Raw genomic sequence first — 23,143 nt, forward strand, 5'->3', positions numbered from 1 at the left:
ACTTACACACACATCATTAGTAAGAAGGATATATCAACAGATCCAAAATAATAAGAGTCTATAACAAAAATTGCTGTTCTCTTGTTAAAGTACTTGATTGTGAATAATTATCTCATATTCCATCCTACCAACCTCATTGAGAATCTTTGATATTTTATCATCCTCTCTCAACACTTATGTTGTTCTGAAGAAAACATATTCAAAGAATCAAGTCTTTTTGGCTCAAGCCAAACATCTGGCAAGACGATGTGACAGGAGGGATCATTTCCCCGCTTCCCTCTGGATCCATGCCTTAGTTAAGGTAGACATCTTCAGCTATGAATGGAGTGAGGCTGGAGTGAAGGCTGGCATCTTCAGTTGCAAATATAATAGAGGCAGGCATCTTAAACTGCAAATTAAGTGGAGGCAGACATCTTCAGCTACGAATGAAACCGAGGTAGACATCTTCAGCTTTAAATGGGGAGAAGGTAGACATATTCTGCTTGGAATGGAGTAAAGACAGACATTTTCAGCTGCAAATTATAGCTTAGGCCGACTTCTTTTGCTGTAAATGGAACAGAGTTAGGTGGATTCAGGGTGATGTGTCCGAGAAGCTACTAATTGTGTAGGTGCATCAGATCCACATATATTTTATGGGACAGACACATTTTCCCCCATATAAATTTGGCTCTTTTGAAGGGGCAATTGTCCCCTATCCTCTGGATGAGGGACACAGGGCTGAGCCATTGGCTCAGGCCCTGTGTAGCTCTTTTCTGCGCCTCCTTGACAAAACCTATTCTTTCTATAGATATGGTCCTCAAAATCATACTTTTTCCTGAATGAAATAGGCCACAGAAGAGCTGAAATATGATTTCAGTGAAATCCTAAATGCAAAACCTCTTTTATACAGTTTTTCTTTTCTACGAACCATAGGTAACAATTTGTTTGTCATCTAGTTATTATTAAATTTATGTGTTCTAGTGCGATATTTGCAATTATTTTTAATAGAATTCAATACAAATGCAAAAATTTAATATTGCGTATCGATATCAACATTATCCCTCCAATTGTATTTATAATTATTTAGAAAATTAGAAAGCATATTTTTGTCGATTACTGTAAAGTACCTGCAATCAGAAATTTTTGAGCTTGGAATTGTATCATGGCTCAATTTCATAACTATGGGAAAATGATCAGTTAGATTATTAATAATTATTCCAGAAGAAATAGTGGATGGGTTATTTTGTGATTTTTAAAAAAATATGATCGATGCAAGTGGATGTATCTCTCACTCTAGTAGGTTTATTTATCAGACACTTAAAACCATATTGGCTTAGACAGTTCAGGTAATCATGGATGTCAATACTGTTTGGAAAAATCTCTATATTCAAATCCCCAATAATTATAATATTATCAAAATTAAGGTTGGATAAAACAAATTGGATCGCATTATTAAATTCAGCTATTGTGAATTGGTGAGAACAATAGATAGATAAGAGTGCAATATTAAATTCCCTACTGAATAATAGTATACATTCAGCTGTAGTGAAATGAATATAAATCTGATTAAAAATCATATTTTTCCGTACAAAGACTGCGATTCCCCCCGACCTGCTATTTTCTCTGCAACAGAAAAACGAGTTGAAATCATCCAACTTATTATACAAGTTCACTTCATTACTATAAATCCAGATTTCAGAAAAAATTAATAAAGATATTTTGTTTAAACAACCTGTAAATTCTGCTAAAAAATTGTATGAAAGCTGTGTGCATTCGTGATCGCAAGGTTGAGCAGGGCTGGAATTAATTAGAGGCAAAGGGGGCAACTGCCCTGGCTGCAAAATTCAGGTGGAGGTGGCAAATTTTAGGTGGGAACAAAAACACTGTTATAAAATCATTGAATTTTACAGGGTAGGGCAGCAAAATCATGTTGCTCTCTCTATCCCCCCCCCCTTTCCCTCATAAAATTCTTGGTTATGGCCCTGATGCCAATGATTACATAAACATAGACGATAATGTACAAACTGACCTGACACAACAGATATTGACATCCTAATTGAAAATTCTTAAAGAACATAAATGCTGTTATTTTAGACATAGAAACAGATGTGTCAAAACCTAAATACCGTATTGAGTAAATATAGACTAATTATTTATTTTGTCTATCTTTAATTAATTTATTTTTATTCTATTTCAATCACACACAAGATCGTTATATAATTTTACACATCAATTGAACCTTTATTAAGTGAAAACCTGTGTTCAACGGGAAAAACTTGGTCCCTTGTGATTCTGTTGAAGACAGGTTTTACTGTAGTAGTAACTCAAGAATCCCTGACAGTAAGTGGATTTGAACAACCCATCTCAAAAGCCCCAGCGATCCATAGGTCAAGAACCGCTGATCTAGATCAAACCATAAAAGGGTGGCTAGGCTGTGTAACCTATGCAGACCCACAGAGCCCCAAATCAGGGATGAAAGAGAAGAATAATAGCAAACATTGCAAAAAGAAATCAGAAAAAAAAAAGTTATGCAAAATTTCAAACTATGAGTGAACTGGACTGAATGATTCGGAGAGAAAATTGTGATTTTTGAGGTTGGCAACACAGCAGCGAGTTTTCAGGATTATTTTACTGGTGCAGCTTACACACCAGAAGGAGGCCAAAACTGTTCCACATGGGTAATAATAATTAACGATAAGATAACGCTCCTGAATTCATCATTTCCCATTTAGGTCCCATTCATTGCCTCTCCCCTGAAACCATGCAGTTGATCAGCTAATGACTGACTCATAAAGATTTGTACATTTTCATCTTAACGTCCTCATTCTGTAGAACTTGGCTTACTCTTCATGCGTGGGTCTTACCCAGAAGACTTCACAACAATTAGATCTGTCTACAATTTTTGAGAGTTAGCATGCAAATTGGGGTAGGCAGGTATTTTTAGCTAGGTAGAGGAGCCTCAGAAAAATCAGTTTGCCCAAGGGCCCTATGATGCTGTTAAGAAGGCCCAAGCTTACTTTATGGAAATTGCACGAAACTTCATTCAAAAACTCAGCATTAACATGATCTCTATTGTGCAATGTTATTAGTTTTTCTGCATTTGTGCATTCCGTTTGATGAAGGTCTAGGATTAAATTCTAGGATTTTTTGCCGGATTCTTGGTGATGGAAACAAATTGTGCATAAAAAACACATTTCAATAACTTTTTATGGTGCCCCCTTTTTTTCTGATGCCCTAAGCATGTGCTTATTTTGTTTAATGGTTAATTCGGCCCTGTCAAGACTCCTGACCCCTTCCTGCCAGACTTATTGCTGGAAAAGTGTTAAATTCAGAGAAAAAAAATTCTTCCTCATTTTTTTAAGTTTCTGTAATGGCTATGAGCTTTCGAAACTCTCTGCAGCAATCATATTTTCTAAAAATTATTTCTTATTACCCAAGCTTTCAGCATTTTATTACAGTATAATACATTTTAGTTTGTCCCCATGACATGTTGTTGAGATGCAGCTCTTTAGCAGGGGTCCCTAGGCTGAGATTTTAGTCAGGACCCAGGCCCGATATTTTATGGACCCCACTATCATGAAATTTATAGTGTAAAAAAAGCAAAAATGACAAGAATCATTCCCGGGCAGGAGCCCTGTCAGTCCCACCCTTGTGGGAGCCATGAATTCAGAAACTATTGAAGTCAAACTCTTCCCCCAGCTTTACTCTCATTGTTCACACTAATTATCCCACATTTCCATCTACCAGCCATTTTATGCATAAAAAACTTTACTTGAAATTTATTTATTTCAAAAATGAGAACACAGAAAAAATATTGATGGTTTCAGTCGAGAATCGCACACCAGTCTTCAACCTTTTTACACCAGCAGAGGGATGAAATAGTGGGAAAACTTCATGGACTGGTGGAAATGGAAGAAATACTAAGCAGACATGCTGACAGCTAAGGTAAATAAAAACCAATATAGAGATGGGATAGTTTTTATAAAGTCTAAAATAATGTAACGGCTACATGAGTGGGACAAAATGTTTCATGGTCTAGCAGTTGAAGAACACTGTTCTACACCATCTGATGCTCTGTATACTTAATTTCATTATTAGAGCCTGGATTATATGAATGTCCCCCATGATATGTGCATATGCAATAAAGATTTGTACATTTTCATCTTAACGTCCTCATTCTGTAGAACTTGGCTTACTCTTCATGCGTGGGTCTTACCTGGAAGACTTCACAACAATTAGATCTGTCTACAATTTTTGCATATTTTGGCCTTTTTTAGCATTAATGTATAAAATCAAAGAATTTTCTGGATAAGACCATATTTTTGAATTTTTATTTATTTTAAACTTAATCACATTTTTTACAATTTTCAAATGACTTGCTCATAATATTTTCATAACATTGGTATTTTTTTCATGCAGGTGGGATTTAGTGATTCCTTTTCTCTATCATAGTGTAACACAATCAAAATTAAAATATTATAATTATGAGGTTGAATTATTTATATATATAAGCACAAGAAGTTTGATAGTTTATAACAGTTTAATGAATATTGTGAGCTGTGTGAAAGATTTCTGACTCAACTCCCAGCCAGTGTTAGCTACGATGGGTCATAACTGGAAGCTGGGTGCTTTATTTGTTTCTCACAATTTTTGAGTCAAGTGTTAAGTCTTAAATATGAGGTAAATAAAAATTTATCACTTTTGATGGTATTTCTAGAAATATCAGTAATATAAATTCCTTTGTTACTGGTATTTTGTTATTGAGCAGCTGGGGGGAATAATTAGAAATTGAATTTTTATAAATGCCTAAATAAAAAATATGTGGAAGCTATTTGCATATATATACACACATTTTAACAACATATGTTTTTTTACACTGTGATTCTTTTAACTCATATTTTCTCATTTTTAGTACATATTTTGGAATTTTTTTTAGCTTTTTCAGGACTTTCAGTACATATTTTGACATTTTTAAGTGCATATTTGCATATTTTTTAGAGTGCATTTTCCACTTGTTTAGTGCATATAATTCAGGCTCTTGTAATTTTTTCTTTTATTACATGTGTTTGTATTAATGTTTTGCAGTTCCACCTTTATTCACTCAACCAAAGAGAATGCTGAAAGATTTCTTTGCTCGGCCCTCTGGTAGCAGTGTTACAATGAAATGTCCTGCTAAGGCAAGCCCACCAGCAAACATACTGTGGTTTAAAGACCATGAAATACCAACAAAGAATCTAGAATCAAAAGTAATTTTTTCTGCCATTTATAAATGTTCATGCTCAGTAAATTTTGTTCAAAAGGTTCTGTTTAAGACATTTCCCCTCTGCAAAAATTTTGTTTTCAGAGTCTCAATTTTTCGCACATCTTGTGTATTATTTTTCCCATTAAAAATGTTCATTGGTATCAACATAGGCGTACGCAGAATTTTCTCGAGGGGGTGTTTCAGATTTTTTCCTTCTGAGGGGGTTTTTCTTGCAAAATAACACTATAATCTTGGCTCGGGGGGGGTGTAGAACCTCCCTTTGCAGACGCCAATGGGTATCAATTCTGGAGTAATTGCTTTCATCAATTCTGGATTTGCTTCTTTTATTAATGGTGAAATTATTTCTTTCATTAATTTTGAAATTATCACTTTTTCATTACTGCTGAAATTATTTCTTTCATTGATTCTGAAATTATATCTCATTGATTCTGAAATTATATCTCATTAATTCTGGAATTATCTCTCATTAATTCTGGAATTATCTCTCATTAATTCTGGAATTATCTCTTTCATTAATTCTGGAATTATCTCTTTCATTAATTCTGGAATTATCTCTTTCATTAATTCTGGAATTATCTCTTTCATTAATTTTGGAATTATCACTTATTTCATCAATGCTAAAATTATTTCTTTCATTAATTCTAGAATTGTTTCTTTCATTAATTTTGGAACTGAAATTATATTTCATTAAAACTAGAATTTTTCTTTCATTTATTCTAGACTCATCTTTCATTTATTCTAGAATCATCTTTCATTAATTCCGGAATTATCACTTTCATTAATTCCGGAATTATCACTTTCATTAATTTTGAAATTATCAATTTTGTCAATGCTGAAAGTATATCTTTCATCAATTCTGGAATTATCTTTAATTACTCTCATGAAAGGAATGCCACATGCGACTCATGAACAGAACAAATCTGAATTAAAGGAACATAGAAATGAATCGATCTGCCTGTTTGCTTCAAAAAATGCTTGATTAAAGCTGCGTAATTTCTTCGATTTAATTTATATGGGCACACAATTAATTTCAAAACATCCTAAACTGTATGGATTGAGATGCAATTGGATAATATAAGACAATAAAGGGACATTAATTCTCATTTTCACGCTTCAGAAGATATAAATAAAAAGTTGAAATAAATGTTATTGCATTAATAGTCACCTCAAAAGTGGGTCTAGCTCATAATTTTATATTTAATTTTCTGAGCTTTGTATTTCTGAGCGAACTCAATATTTCGAAAATTAAAAATTCAATTCAATTTTTAAAATTATTGATGTGGCAGAAAAACCTACTAAATTTCCGTATTTCTATGCTAAAATCGGCAATTTTAACATTGATCTCTATGGGGAATCGTGTTTGTTTGCACTGAGTCACGTGATCTTCAGACAGAGATGTTGGGGGACACCGCTCTCAGCACTGCCAAGGTAGAGACTGCTGACGTCATACTCCCTCCAGTAATATAAGCTCGATGGTATCAAGTTATCATTGTTAAAAAATTTGTCAGGCTTCTGGTTTTCAGTGAAATATGTGATCAAAACTTGTTTACATGCTGAGTGAATTGAAGACCCTTGCATTATGTGATATCGTGTCATCAGGAGGTGTTTATCAAGGAAACAAAAAAACAAAATGGTTCCTTGTGAATAAAAGGGTATTTCATTATAAAAAGTTTAGATATTGAGAGTTCCTGTATTATCAACATCTAGGAATGCTGAGACTGATCAGGCCATTCTGAAAAATGCTTGAATTAAAAGGGGAGATTTGTTGGACATTGCAGTGTACCCCCTCCCCACCATGAAGGTTTCAGCACAGATTTAAAAATTTTGTGTGTACTTCCAGCACTAAAATTTTTTTTATAAGCAAAAAAAGTTTTAATTTTTTTTTTGTCCAGCCTCATAAGATGTAAAAACACCTCAGATATAATAATTTTTTAAAAAAAGGAAAAAATAATTTCTTGTATGATTGATGCTTGTTTTTTAAAATTAAATTTTGAAGCTTTCTGAAAAGATTCATTCCATTATCTTAGAATGCTGAGATACATTTTAATGATTAAAAATGTAAAACATCAGTTTCTCGACCCAAATACCAATTTAAAAAATTTTTTTTTTCTTTTTACCTCAAAGTTCTTGATGCTATGAATTACATTTTTTTTATTTTCAATAAAAATCATGTCTTATTATGGTATGATTAATATCTGTGTTAATTATTTAACATTTGTTTCCTGTTTCAGTTTGATATATCCTACAGAAAGTGGTCCATGACAATCAATAATCTTACCATTGATCATAATGGAGTTTATACATGTATAGTGTCCAATTCTGAAGGATCTATCAGTGCAGACTTCACATTAGAAATACAAGAACGAATTCCCCACAAGCCGATAATACAAGAAGGGTTCCCAGCGAATCAAACTGTATATACTGGTGAAAGAGCTACATTCGAGTGTCGTTTCATCAGTGACTTACAGCCAAATGTAAAGTGGATAAGGCATTATCAAATAAATGGATCCTTTGCTGATAGTTCGGATATGCCGTACATAAAGATTTTTGAGAGAGAGAGAGATCCTAATGTCAACACCACAGAGAGAGATTCACATTTCTTGGTACTTGATAATGTTACACTTGACGATGAAGGTTGGATCTCATGCTTAGCAGCCAATTTATTTGGGGTGTCATATCGAAGTGCATATTTATCAGTTTTGCCATGTAAGTATAATTTTTCCCCTCCCTTAGAAATGAATTATCTTGTGATAAATGATAATATGATGGCAATCAATGTTTAATCAACGTAAACACTAACAGTGATAAAGAGATGTTATTTTCTCAGCTCACAACATATCAAAGAAATAGAGTTTATGGATAATAATGCAGAGACAAGGCTTTGCAAAGAGTGGTTTGGTGTCTTCACCGGGAATCAAACCTTTTGTCTTTGTGGTATATTGCTTAGTGAACTTGCCTGGATTCCAAGAGAACCTGGATTCAGTTCCTGGTAGAGGCAACAAATTTTTCTTTCCACAGCTTGTGTCAGCATTAATATCAAGAAAATCACTAACAGAGATGTCAAGTGAGTTTTAGACCTGTGGGTGCTTTTCTTGTAGGAGATCTAGATTTCTGAATCAACTTTTGGCGTGCTTGATTCATGATATTACGATTGCATTAATACTTATTAATGCAGGGCCATAGCATGCCTTCTTGGAAGCCTTGAAGCAGACTTTGTCTTGAGACCATCCATGAAAGGGTTATGAAAGATTATTATGCAAAATAAGTGTATTTTGTGGGGCCCTCATTCAGCTCGAGGCCTTAGGGCAGTGTGCTGGTTGCCCCAGCCTAGTTACAGGCCTGTATGATTGATGTTGTTTTGAATAGAATGAATTCTGAATAGTATGTTTCATTCTTGTTGAATTATTCCCTTATTAGTTGAAGTATTTTCAAAAGAATCATACAATATTTATAAATGCGAATTTTTTATTTTAAAAAAAATGACAGAAATTTTTTTTTTTTACATAAAATATGTGTGAAATAGCAGTTATATTGGCTGAAATTTAAATGTTACATGAAATATAAAAATGACTATCACAATAAATCATGAAGTAATCCCATATATTAATTAACACATAATAATAAATTGGACTACAATAAAACAAATATAAAGTTTGAAAATATTATATTTATTCAAGACATTTCAAATGTCCCTTATAAAACTGTCCTGTTATAAACTTGGGACATTTTAAATATCCCAAGCAAACATTTTGCTTAGAACCAACAATTTCCCTTTAATTATCCTGAGTGTAAATAAATAATCAAGAGAGAAAAAGACAGCCTCAACTGAGTGCACTTTGGATACTCTGCTGGAATGAATTAGAGATATCATTTATACGCGAAGGCTGAACAAAATAAACTTGCTGAATGATGGTAATGATGCAATAAGCATTTCAATGTTTCAGTAATGAATTCTATCCCAAATTTCAGATCCAGAAGAGCATGCAAGTGAATTTGTCATGGAAAAATCTACAAGTGTTTATAGCTTGGAGAGATATGCCATTGTAGCTTTAGCCATTGCTGGTACAACTATTGCTGCTGCTATTTTTTTTGTTGTCTCTAAAAAGCAAAAAAACAACCTCAAGCTGCTTAGCAATCCTTCACAAATAATGGTGAAAAAAAAAATCATTCTTGAAAGACAAGTAAGCGAATTATTTTTTTCTATCTGTTCACTCAGCATTCATCATACTGAATGAGTTCATATATTCTGTGATTTTAAAGCAAAAAATAAATTTATGCAATATTTGAATTTTTTTATAAATTTTTTTGAATGAGAATGATTTTAAAGTAAGGAGATGTATTTGTTTTTTTTTTAAGTTATTGAATGTGTAATATCTTTTGAGCTCACATAAAATCATACTCATTTTCCATTAATTTTAATTATTTTGATGATAATACTTTGAAATTTGAATAAAATAGAAAAATTTCTTTTTTGCACATGGGATATACAAAAGATATGAGATAAATTTGAGTCAAGTATTTATCATTTTTCATGATTCAATGTAAAAAATGTTTATTTACAATTACAAAAACAACTTTTATCTCACTGATGAAAGAATTATCAAGTCACTAATTTTTGGTGCATGTCACGCAACCTCAGTAAAACAAGCTTTATTTATCTAACAATTCTGTATTCTCACAAGATAATTTAATTAACATTGAAAATCCCATTGCTCATCAGTGATCACATTTTTCTTCTCAGGATTCAAATAATTCTGAAGCTTCTGTAGTTCCCTTGGTAAAAATAGATTATACAACAAGTCGATCACGTTTACCATCAGACATGACTGTTTCTGAGTATGAGTTACCTGTTGATCCGGTATATGAATTTCCAAGGGACAGGTCAGTATTTCTCAACATTTCTGCACAAAAAACATGGAGAAAACAATTTTGTATTTCATTAAAAGTATAAAAAATTTTATTATATGAATAAAATAAATATTATAGGAATAGGTCTATCTACTTTTTTTAAACCTATGAATATAATAAAATTTACTATGAATGCTGAGATGAGGCTATTGTGCAGATGAATATGAAAAGGGTATAGAATTTGAGATTGCCCAGGTACCCACCTTAAAGAGAATATTACTACAGGAGGCAATGTAACAATTGGTGTGTGCCAAACTCATAGTTTATCACAATCGTATCAATGTTACAGAAAATGTTCTTAATGTACTGATGTTCAGTCAGGAGGAAGATGCACAGAAAGCACTGTCTGATTTGCAGAAATGATTCAGGCTTTGGCCTGATGTGCTGATGTAAGACAGTCCAATCATAGGCAGAGATAGAGCAAGTCTCAGGGGGCATGATGGTGATTGCTGGGGAGGGGCGCATGATGATTATATCAGTTTATATGCACGCATATACATTAGATCAGGCTGCACTGCTTTGATGGCCCCCCGTATCTCCACCCACGAGTCCAACAGGTCCCAAATCCATTTTCTCATTGCTAACATGTGACACATAGCTATATATAATAGTTGTACTAGATTTTCTCCATGTGACGAGAGAGAAAAAAGAACAATTTGAGTCGATTGACCATATGTTCCATATTTGCCAGGACATTCCCAGTTTTTTCTGTTTTTCTGGCTGTCCCAACTTTTTTGCAAAAATGTCCCCATTTTTCATGTATTTTTAATGAAGCCAACTTACCTTTATTCTTCTAATCAATGATTAAAAGTATCTTCCCCCAACTCAGAAATTACATTACTGTAATTACGACCACAAAGAAGAATATTTATTTCACATATTTTATGGGCATCTTTTTCTCAGCCCTTTTCTCGTTGTATTTGTATTTCTATATGTCATGTTCTTTTTTAAATTCACTGCAATTCGAAGTGGTGCTTCATTTTCCTTGACTGGCAACTTTTCTGTGATCTTAGAACAAGTTGGCGTCTTTGCTTACTTTTGGCAATTATTGGTGATGTCCTGTATTTTCCTGTATTTCAAAGCCCAATTTTACATATTTTCTCAAGCAAATATGGTCAGCCTAAATTTGAGAGAAAAATTATGTATATAATAATATATACATATAGTGTTTTTTGTTTAATTTTGAAGAAGAAAAAATTCGTCACATCATGACTGCAATATGATAAGTTGCCTAATGTGGATATAATTATCATGAAAAAATATGCCAAATGGTGATGACCATGAATCATGCATTTTGTTTTCAGACGTTTTCTAGAGGTCTCCAGCTACTTTGTGAGCTGGCTGGCCAAAGCCAAAAATTTGGACATTGGTCGGGCCAGTTTCGGGCTTTGGCAGTAACAGATATAAAATTTTAGAAGAATTCATTCAAAGCTATGAATGTCAAAACAGATGGGACACTTGTGTTTGAACTTCAGTCGTACATGTTTTTCCCCTATTTTAGGAATGGTGCTTTTTAGATTTTGATCACATTCTGACTATTCATTTTCAGACTTGTACTTGGCAAAAGACTTGGCTGTGGGGCTTTTGGAGACGTTTTTCTTGCTGAAGCATATGGCTTAAACAAAAATGAGTGTACTAAAGTAGCAGTTAAAATGCTGAAAGGTAAGTATTTTTATAAAGTGGAACCCTTTATAGTCATTAAATGAATTTTGGCTGAAGTTGGTTTTCTGTGGTTTTCCAACTGGTGGGGTGAAAGAAGCCAGTCTCTCATTTCAAAAAATCTCCCCAGAGAACTTGGAGTTATTCAACTTGATACTTACATAGCACAAAAATTCAAGCATCTTTACTTCAAAAATATGGAAGATGGATGGCAGCACTAGAACGCAGGACATGAATAACATTGACAACATAAATATTTTAGGGTCACACATACACTCAGAACACATATTCTGGCATGTACCAATTAATTAGAAATTTTACAAAGGAATGTTTATGAGGTACATAAGGTTAAGTACTAGTAGTCATACTAAGATACTCAAGCTTTTGCCACAAATGAAAAATTAAGTAAGTTCCTCATAAGTGGACCAGAAGAAAATGTATTAAAATATTGATACATTGCTCTGAATTAACCAGTATGCTGTTGAAATCTGGGAAAATCAGATATTCAAACATTTCAGTCTGGTCTTTTCCCTGCATACTGAAAAAAGCTACGTTAATTGAGAATCACTGAATATGCCTACGTTTTCATAAATATGAATAAAAACTCAGAAACCATTAGACAAATTGCCCAACTAGATGGCTGAAAAAAATAATTAAAAAAGTAAAGAAATAAAGAAAAATAAATAATATTGGAAAAAAGGTCCATAGGTGTGGTTCTCATATATAGTTCTCTCTATGTTCTCAACCATATGGTTCTCGTAGTCTAAGTATAGCAACCCAATAGCAATATGACTGATATCAATTTGGTACATAAAAAGCAAGTAAAAATGAAATAAGAGTCTTTACTCTTTTTTAATATGATTTGCAAAGGAATTTGATAATATATAAAGTTGATATTCACTATTCAAAGAAATTTTTAGCATGTTTCAAGCTTTAGCTGAATAAACATTCATTTATTGCACAAATTTGATTATTGTGAGATGTGAATATGAAATATATATGAATGATGATAATTTAATTATATCAAGATCACTAAATTTGCTTTCTTTGTTCATTGGGTTAAATTTTCATATTTGTTAATGTCATTTTCTAAAATATTTTTGTTCCATAATTTTTTTTATTAGCAGAAACTTTCTTCCAAAAGTCTCTACCTATTAAGCTATCATTAGGTCTGAAGCAGATCAATGTTTTCCAGACCATGGAGTTTTCTTATCCATGTGCAAGCTATTTTCTCTCCATAAAACTTCAATATCATATTTGTTTCTGAGTTTTCAAAAATTTATTAGTCCATACAGTTCTATTCAGAAATTGGAAGTTAGATGATCACCTTCCTTTTCTAAGCATATTTTTTTAATTTAAACGTTTGCCATTTTAGGATATTTTACTTTTTTTTAAATCAGAATTTGATCAAAATTTGATTTTTGTTTTAATTGCAACCACACACCTCATATTCTGCTGTGTGATTCTTTAACCTCTGGCATTACCTTATATTCTCATTCATCTTCTATTACTACATGATCAAGGAATACACAAAAATATTGTGTGGTTCTACTTTTACACTATTTTCATTTAACTAATCTAATTTTGCAAGAACTAATTTAAAGGCCTTTAATATATATATACATATATATATATATGGTGGACAGATTAGTATTATATCATGGATAGGATTATGATGATTATGATCATGTTCTATCAAACTTGAGCTGTTGGTAGTTCTTTCAGTTCCATTCAGAAGTTTGGCATTGTAAGTGCTACCAGAAAACACTTATGAACATTTGTTTGTTGCACAAAAAAGAAAAAAAAGTTATTTAATTAAATAACAAAAATCCATTTTAAAAGTAACAATGAGTTCCCTTTGACATTATGTTTGTCATACCTGGACATGAATTGTAAGACATATCTGTCATAAATTAAAAGGAGAATCAAGTTAATTATAATAGCGTTCAACTGTGCTTATAGTTCTAAGACTTGTCACTATTCGTCTATAGATTGAATGCCCATTATATCATTCGAATGACTTCATGAGTATGATCAAATAATATTTTTCTTCCTAAATTTGGTAGATGGCCATACTGATCAAGAAATGACTGACCTTGTATCAGAAATGCAAATGCTCAAAATCATTGGCAAGCACATCAATGTTGTGAGTCTTCTGGGATGTTGCTCTGTAAATGGTAAGCTGTATTGAAGTGAAATGTATTTCAAATCTCTTTAGTGTTTAATTTATAAAGTCATAACTATGTTCTGATGCAACCCTGAATATATTAAATTCAGATGACAATGATAGTGTAGTTATTATATGCCAGATGACCGTGAAGACCATCCAGATACCAAAAACAGACTTTCCATATCAGAACATTTTTTCAGGTTCATCTCAGCTTCTTAGACTTTAATTAGTGTAATTGATACATCTAAACAGAATCAAATATAGGAACAGCAACTCATATACAGGGTGCACAAGTAACAGGGCATTTTACTGGTGAACCGTTGATCCTAAAAGCATACGAAAATACATAATTAGAAGAAGTTTCCAAATAATGTGTAGTACTCAGATATGCCATTAATGTTGCAAAGGGTTTTATAGTTATTAAAATTTAAAAAAAATTAACTTTTTATACCATCCCTGTGTGCTCAAAACCCCGACCAGAGAACTATTGCCCTGTCTCTCTTGATGTCAACTAAATAAATTTCACGTTTCTAAGTGCAATATTCACTGAGATATTTAAATTTGAAAAATGGGGAGAATTGGGGAAAAACAGCATTAAATGTGTGTAAAACTGTTTTCCTGCATTTAATGCTGTTTTTTTCTCAATTTCCCTCAATTTTTTGAATTAAAATATCTCAGCGAATATTGCACTTAGAAACATGGAATTTTTTTTTAGTTGACATCAGAAGAGATAGGGCAACAGCTTTCTAATTGGGTTTTTTGGCACACGGGGACAATACAGAAAGTTAATTTTTTTACTTTAATAACTATGCAACCCTTTGCAACCTATTATACAACATATATTTGCGACATGTTCAAGTACTCCACATTATTTGGATATGTTTTCTAATTGGAAGTATGTCTGTAGGATTAATGGTACACCAGTAAAATGCCATATGCCATGTTACCGATGCACCCTGTATATACCTGCAGTGAAAACAGTAGCTAGACGTGTTTCGGAACTATTAGAAGTTCCTTCCTCAGTTGCATGGAAAATGGACTAAAAACATCATACAATAACATCATTTAGCAGAGGTTGCTCATTTATTGGGATGCAAAGTCAAATGACTGGTCATGTAATAAGGGGGAGGAAAGAAACATGGCAGAGCCAATCAGAGAGAAAAACCTGATAGTGATGATAATGGGGAAAACAATTCATACTCGACCATAATGCTAATACTGGTCACACTCTTAATATCCTTAATTCCATTGACCCCTGCACTCAATCCACTATAGAGGCAAAAAATAATAACCAACTTGCTTCCCTGGATGTATTGGTCACTTGTCACGAACACAATTTTTCTACCACTTTTGAAGCAAACCATTTGCAGTTTCATTACCCTCACACAATCTTTCACAGCGCATCCTCTAGCACAAAAATACACTGCATTCTATACATTTCTGGCACAAACTACTAAGATCTGCTTCATATTGGCATGCTATTTGCAGATGAACTTAATCATCTCGAAGCAGTAGCTGTCAACAGAGGCTACTGTAGATCCCTGGTTGACACTTTAAACAGCAAATTAACCCTTTAAGTGGTTTAAAAAAAATTTCTGATCCACATTATAATTGCCACAATGAAAATAAAAGCATGTTAAGAATCCAAGATATTTCGGTGAGACCAAAATAAAGCAGATAAAGTTTGACAAGATATCTTGGGATTGCTGCTGTAAGGGTTAATCAGAAATACTACTTCCACAACAAACCAAAGCCTGAATACAAAAATTTGATCATTTTGCCCATTTTCCCAAAAATGACCTAAGACATTGCAAAATCCTCTGAAAATACAATTCTTCGGATTATCTTTACCCCACCAACAAAATCAGCTTCTCTCAATTGAAAGATACCATCTACCATCTTAACAACTAGGGCATCTATAGTATTTCATGCTAATGTGGTTTATCATACAAGCAAAACTAAACATGCCCTTGAATATCGTTTAAACGAGCCTAAAAGATGTGTGATCAACCAAGATTTTAGCTGCTCATCCATCCATTGCCCAACATTGCTGGTCCTTGATGGACAAAGATAGACTTGAAAGTCTGGAGGGGGGGGGGGCATGATAATCATAAATACCGATATACATTAGATCAATCGGCTCCATCTTTGACCAGCGTCAAAAGGGATATCTCACCCTATGCCCCTTCCCCACCCCCCTGATCTGCCCATGTAATCCTTTGATCATAAATTTGATTTTTGTCAACAAAACTTATTCAAAAATACCTCTCACCTTTCAACTTGTATTTTTATGAATCGTTTCACATCTCAAAAAACTCCACTTGTCAACAACCTAACAAGCATACCACCTTTCTCTAAAATCTGGAAACAGTTTCTACAGGTCTCCCTACCACAATAATTTTTTCCATCATCATCACTCACATTCTCTGCTCTGTGATTGGTTCTGCCATTTTTCTTTCCTTCCTCTTTCTCATGTGTCTAGTTTGACTTTGCATCCCAATAAGTGAGCAACTTCCATATGAGGTTATTTTTTGCTTTTTTTTGTCCCTTTTCCATGCTACTAAAAAAGGAACTTCTAATACAATAAAGCCTGTCAGTTTGGACACCTTTGTATCCTGGACAACTCCTTACACTGGACAGTTTTGAATGGAACTAACCATAATCCTATAACACAATGTTCACAATACTATACCTCTATATCTTTGACACCTCTCTAAGTTGGACAAATTGTAATGGAACCAAGGTATCTAACTTATACAGGAATGCGTCTAGCTATCATTTTCACTGCATTTTCAGTTTATATATACATTGCTGTTCTAATGGTTATTCTTTTCACTCAAAAGGTAATCTTTTTCTACAGTCAATTAATTTGTGGTGCATACTGTCCCTCTACTAACAATACTAAAACATGGTTTATTTACCAAGAATTGTCAATTCTCAACAGTGAAACTCTTGGATCAATATGGGACTGATATCAATCCTGCTTATGTTTTTCAATCAATTGCTGTCTTTTCTGATTCCATGATTTCGTTGGTACGAAGTTTTTAAAAATCATTCCCACACTGTTTCATTCACCTTTTATTTTCTCAGCATTTTCATTACAGTTTCTAATCTGACTATATTTCTTTAATACAGATTCTTGGCCATTCTGGCATAGCTATCAATGTGAAAATTGATAGTTGCATTGGATCAGAGTTTCCCAAACTTTTTGCTCTATCTCCGCACCTTTTCAGAAATTTTTTTCCTCATTGCTCTCCCCCTCAAGCCAACCCACAGAATTATATATTATACCCATAGCTTCAACCGCCCTTCCTGAACCATTCCATCGCCCCCAGGGAGACTATATTACTCACTTCGGAAAACACTGTGCAAGATAGATTAACTTTTTCTTCTTCATTGAATATTTTCGTATCAAATCTATATGTGGAGGATATCTGCGTGAAATTCTGTCACCTTCTTTCGAATGGTAGAAAAAAAATAGTGAATTGTGTTTTCACCATTTCTGCCTTTCCTGAGTTTAATCACCTCTATAGCTGATCTGAAAAATTCTTCTTTCTTCACCAGTTGTAGGGTCAAACTGGGTGCCCTTAAACACTTATATCATCATCAACCATTTTAAATCCATGGATGGTTGTTGGTCTCCTCTAATTTTTTTTATTTTACTCTGTCTGATGTTTTTGCCATCCAGTCGGCTCCAGCTACTTTTTGGATATCCTGTTTTTACACTTTCTTTTTTTCTCTCTATCTTGTTTGGGGAGAATTCTCAGTCATTTAACACCACAGGGGTACCATACTGTGGTTCGTCTGTTGTTCTGTCTTCATACAATATGTTCAGCCCATTTCTATTTTAGACTTCTTTACATGATATCATATACTTTTGTTTGGCCCCCTTATCCATGTGATTTGTTTTCCATCTCTTCTTGCGATGCCTAGCATAAATCTTTCCATGCTCCTTTGTGCAGTCTGTCTTTGAAGAAAAACCACTTATGTATGCTTAACTTATATTATTAGGTGTTTACTTATGTAACTAAACCTATGAATTCTTGTTTTCAGGTCCTCTTTATGTCATTGTAGAATATATTGATAATGGAAACCTTCGGGATTTCTTGCGAGCCCATCGACCAGAATCGGGCTATGAAATAGCTATTGGTTCATTGGATATACTCACAGAAAAGAAGCTTGTGTCATTTGCATACCAAGTTTCAAGAGGAATGGATTACTTAGCTTCAAAGAAGGTACTTTTTACATGTTGAATTTCACAATTACACCTTTTTCTTGCATGTCTAGTAATTTCTATTCTCATTCTAATTTAGGATTAGACTAAATTACCTATGTTTACATCTCACACTTGTATTTGAACTCCTTTATAAAATGCGAAGGCTGAAAATTCTTAATGCAGCATTGAAAATTTGTGCAAACAACATGACAAACACCAGTGAGGAATAAAAAAAATATTCGCAACAAATAACAACCAATTACCAAACCCATGTGCATGTACAATCTTACTGAATTCACATTTTGAAATGCCAGGCACTACTGTGTGCTTTTTTTTTAAGATTTGGGCTTGTGCATGTGTGCATACACATTTAAGAATATGAGAATTCTATAAACAAAAGTAGGGTGGCAATAGCAGTGGAACAGTTCCATTTATTTATAATCTGTTCTATGAATCAAATTTTTGGCAGTTTCTTTTCAACTCACTAAATTTTATAAACTTAAAATAATAATTGTGCCTATTTGATGTCACTTATTTTAATGAGCAATGCTGATTTTGTAAAAATACTAATTTGAGTTGAAGCTATTGAATTCTTATCTGTGTGTAACATTATTGATGCTCGATCTTAACCAACTTTGAGCCTCTTTGTGTTCAGAAAAATGAATTTCAATGGAAGATGGTGTAAAGCAGCAATTCCCAACCTGTGTTTTGCAGAACCCTTAGAATTCCATGTGCACTTCCCCAGGTATTCTGAGACTGCTCCAGAAAAATTTAAGCCTAAATGTGCTGTACTGTAGAAATTGATTCTGAAAAAAAGCTTCCACAAATCATAAAGGTTGGGAACTGCTGGTGTAAAGTGTTTGTCAAAATGGAAATAAAATAAGAATAAATAAAAATATTCATTTTTTTCTATAAAATAGTTCATTCACAGAGATCTAGCAGCAAGAAATGTGCTGATTACCAAAGACCATGTGATAAAGATAGCAGACTTTGGCTTATCAAGGGACATGCATTACATTGACTATTATAAAAAGAAAACAAATGTATGTGGTTTTTAATATTATATAGACTGTATGCAAATATTATTATAGCACGTTCAGACATAGAAAATTTCAGAAGAGACCTACATCCAGCAGCATATTAAAAATGGATGATGATGATATGGGTTTACGGGTGGGAATTTTTTTCTTTTTTAATTTTTATGTTTTTCCCTTACCTGTAATTTTGTTCTCGTAACTTTTTGTCTTGCATTTATAGTGAGACAAAGTTCTATGTTTCTGAGTATCTAAGTAAAGTATTCACCAAGATATCACATATTGAACCGTTCAGAGTTGTTAGAGAGCAATCTCAAGATAAGAAAAGTTTGGTATCACATTTTTACTGAACTTTGTTCATAACTGAATACTTATTTTTGACTCTTATGTGCATGTAGAAAGGCTTCACTTTGAACCTTGATCTACAGTGTGTTTAGATCTCGAACAAATGGGATTTTCATTAAACTTTGTTTTTTTATTAACAGGGTGAAACAGCCAACTTAATTGAATTCATCAACTAATCACTTAAAATTTTTTGTTGCCATATAGATGTATTTTATGGTGGTACTAACAATGCAAATTCAGAAGATGTGTCAATAATAGCATAAATTTGGCGGCATCTGATGATAATGCTACTTCCTTTATATAATGTGATAATCCCTCTACAACAATATTTTTTCTTGGTCCGCAGAGTATTTATTGTATCAAGGTTTCACTGTATATATATCTAAAAATTTACCCCCTTATTTTACTCCATATACAGCCCCTTGCAAAATAAATTAAATATATAGTACCTGACAGTTATTTGAATATTATTTGTAATAAAAAGTGATCAACAGTTTAGAAGTTAAAGGATGTTTAAAAAATTTACTTGGCTCCTTTTATACAGGGTGCATAGAAAAGTCCCTTTATCCTAGAATAACTTTCTAATTATACTTCCAATTAGAAAAAAGTATCCAAATAATGCGTAGACCTCAGATATGTCATTCGTATTTGCAAGGGGGTGTATAGTTATTAATTTTAAAAATTAACATTTTATTTGGTCACCCGTCCAAAAATCTGATTAAGAAATTGTTTTCCCGTCTATCCTGAACCCAAAGTGCAATATTTTTTTAGATATTTTAATTTAAAAATTGCTCAAAACGAAGGAAAGAACTGCATAAACTAATGGACAAGCTCATTATACACTTCATGTGCTGTTGTTTTGTTTTTGTTATTATTTTCAGGGATTTTCAGATTCAAATATATATCATCAAATATTGCTCTTAAAAACATGGTTTTTTTTAGCTTAGTAGATATGATCCAACAACATTTCATTGGGTTTTTAGGACAGGGTGATCAAATAAAAAGTTAATATTTTTATTTTAATAATTATACAACCTCTTGCAATATTAATTGTTTCCAGTTTTTGTAATTGCATTTTTAATTGGGATGCTACATTTCAGAAATATGACATCCATATTTTATTTTATTTTTTTATACTATTATTTTAACAACACAACACAGACACTGTATCATGAAATACAAAATACAAATACAAATGAAAAACAACACAACAAAAAAATACTTACACTATGCAGCTCTTAGGGACCCACTTGGTCCATCCTAGAGCATATAAAAAATTTCTGTATACAATTTTTTTCCATATTTTGCTTTCAGGGAAGGTTACCTATAAAATGGATGGCTCCTGAATCATTGTATCATCGCATTTATAGCACTTACAGTGATGTATGGGCTTTTGGAGTTCTCCTTTGGGAAATATTCACGCTTGGCGGAACACCGTATCCATCAGTACCCACTGAAAAGCTTTATTCATTGTTACAAGCTGGACATCGTATGGAAAAACCTCTTAACTGCTCCCTTGAAATGTATGATTGAGAATATTTCAATTATAAAAAAAATGATTTTTTGTGTTCCAAGTTCTGAGTAATAGTTTCAAAATTAAGAAAGTAATAATAATAATTTTACAATTCATACTATACTATAGTATTTCCTATCCAGAAGGGCAGGCTGGATAACAAAAAAGCCGGATAGGCTGGAGTTCTATAAATGCTCACTTATATATATATATATATACTACCTCATACATACCATTAAAAACACCCTTTACCAAAACCCACACTTTTTCATTTTTTCTAACCTCTAAGTATAGGCCAGTACTTTTTAAATGTTTGTTATGCACTGTACAAGATGGCATAAGCAAGACTTTCTTCATTTTTTAATTGTTTCCTAGTGTTTCGTTTTTGAAAAAATGCACCATTATCTCGGCTCTAACCCCCCTTCGCCTGATGTACGATTATGGTATTGTGTGTTTTAAAAATTTATTACAGAAAAAAAAAAGCCCGAGAATAAAAATATTATATACATTTTAAGATAAATTTGATAATGCCGAACTTAATTGTGGGGAATATAAAATCATGTAAACTATACAGTATATAAATATGTAAACTTTTAAAATAAACAAAATATTGATTCTGTGGACAAAAATTCTTCTTAAAAAAATTATTGAAAATTCATAAATTTTTTATCTTCCTATCGCCCCACTTGTTGAGTTGATGGAAGACTTAGAATACTTATGATGGCCTCTGATCAGGTGAGAGTACTCAATATAATAATAAATCTCTCTCTCTCTCTCTCTCTCTCTCTACAATGATACTTTTTCAAGTCTTGTTTGGAAACCTCAATACTTTAATGTTAAACTGCTACTTCTCAATACAACATTTTTTCATGGTCAACATTGATTTATTTTACATTGATTTTCATCATTGATAAGTGATTACACAAATTGATAACACTTGGAATGCCTGACAAAGTAAATTATTCACTCTTCATTTTATCACGGAGAATTATTATTATTCAACTTGGCTGTATCTATATTTGGAGAAATGTTTTATCAATGGAAAAGTTATGTATGTAACTTAATTTTCATTCCTTTCCATTTTTTAGATATATGATAATGCGTGAATGTTGGCAAGCTACACCGTTACAACGGCCCACTTTTGGTGAGTTGATGGAAGACTTAGACAGAATACTTATGATGGCCTCTGATCAGGTGAGAGTACTTAAAACATTAAAAAAATTACTGTACAGTGAAACCTCACTATAACGATACTCAATATAATGATAAAAAAATCTCTCTTTCTCTCTCTCTACAATGATATTTTTTCAAGTCTTGTTTGGAAACCTCAATACTTTAATGTTAAACTGCTGCTTCTCGATACAACAATATTTTTTTTTTGGGAACAGAATATTGATATATTGAGGTTTGACTGCATATGTACGTATGTTACACTTCACATGCTCTGGTTTTGAAAGCCAGTTGTCATGTACCATAGTCTATATAGACTTGTTTTTATGAGCCAAATAAAATTTTTCACCAAAGGTTACTTTTAAATATAAAACATTTAAAAAAACTAAATATCTTCTTGAACAATAATGCAAATAAATAAGTGCCTTTAATACATATCTCAATTTTTAAATAGTAATTTATATATGTTATAACCATGTTTGAAGTCTAGATGCTTATCAAAGTGTCTAGACTTCAGACTCTGACCATAACATATTAATCAATAAAAGTTGAACATCAGATCTATATGAAACATGTGACTCTACCTGTAAATTGATTTTATTTCACTTTAATCCAGTAATATTTATGTGGTTTTGTTAAACTATCAACTCAGACTACGTGTATTTAAGTTTACAATTAAAGGAATTAGACCTTTTCCTTTATATTATGATATTGTGCATAGGTGAATTTGGAAAAAAAGAAGTCATCTTGTCTCCACAGCGAAGATGACTTTTCTTTTTTATTTCAACTCTGCATAATATTTAGAAAAGGTCTATTTCCTTGATGTATTAGACTGAGAAAAACTGTCTCACTCTTTACAATTAAACTTAGTGTGTTTACTTTTTAT

General features: G+C 32.6%; 1 protein-coding gene across 2 annotated transcripts in view; it reads left to right on the forward strand.

The window, feature by feature from the left end:
- LOC149084828 (fibroblast growth factor receptor 3-like) overlaps window positions 1–23,143 on the forward strand; it is a 75,428-nt gene that overhangs the window by 48,699 nt on the left and 3,586 nt on the right. For both annotated transcript variants that reach the window (XM_089232568.1, XM_089232567.1), the window contains exons 5-14: window positions 5,065–5,225; window positions 7,474–7,948; window positions 9,212–9,423; window positions 9,984–10,123; window positions 11,700–11,812; window positions 13,876–13,986; window positions 18,033–18,214; window positions 19,116–19,238; window positions 20,889–21,097; window positions 22,176–22,281. In XM_089232568.1, coding sequence (XP_089088694.1) covers window positions 5,065–5,225; window positions 7,474–7,948; window positions 9,212–9,423; window positions 9,984–10,123; window positions 11,700–11,812; window positions 13,876–13,986; window positions 18,033–18,214; window positions 19,116–19,238; window positions 20,889–21,097; window positions 22,176–22,281 — 1,832 coding nt within the window. The remainder of the gene's footprint in view (window positions 1–5,064; window positions 5,226–7,473; window positions 7,949–9,211; window positions 9,424–9,983; window positions 10,124–11,699; window positions 11,813–13,875; window positions 13,987–18,032; window positions 18,215–19,115; window positions 19,239–20,888; window positions 21,098–22,175; window positions 22,282–23,143) is intronic.

This window comes from Pholcus phalangioides, unplaced genomic scaffold, assembly GCF_987345545.1.
Source record: "Pholcus phalangioides strain wild (caught in Gottingen) unplaced genomic scaffold, Ppha-v1.0 ptg000007l_1, whole genome shotgun sequence".
Lineage (NCBI taxonomy): Eukaryota > Metazoa > Arthropoda > Arachnida > Araneae > Pholcidae > Pholcus > Pholcus phalangioides.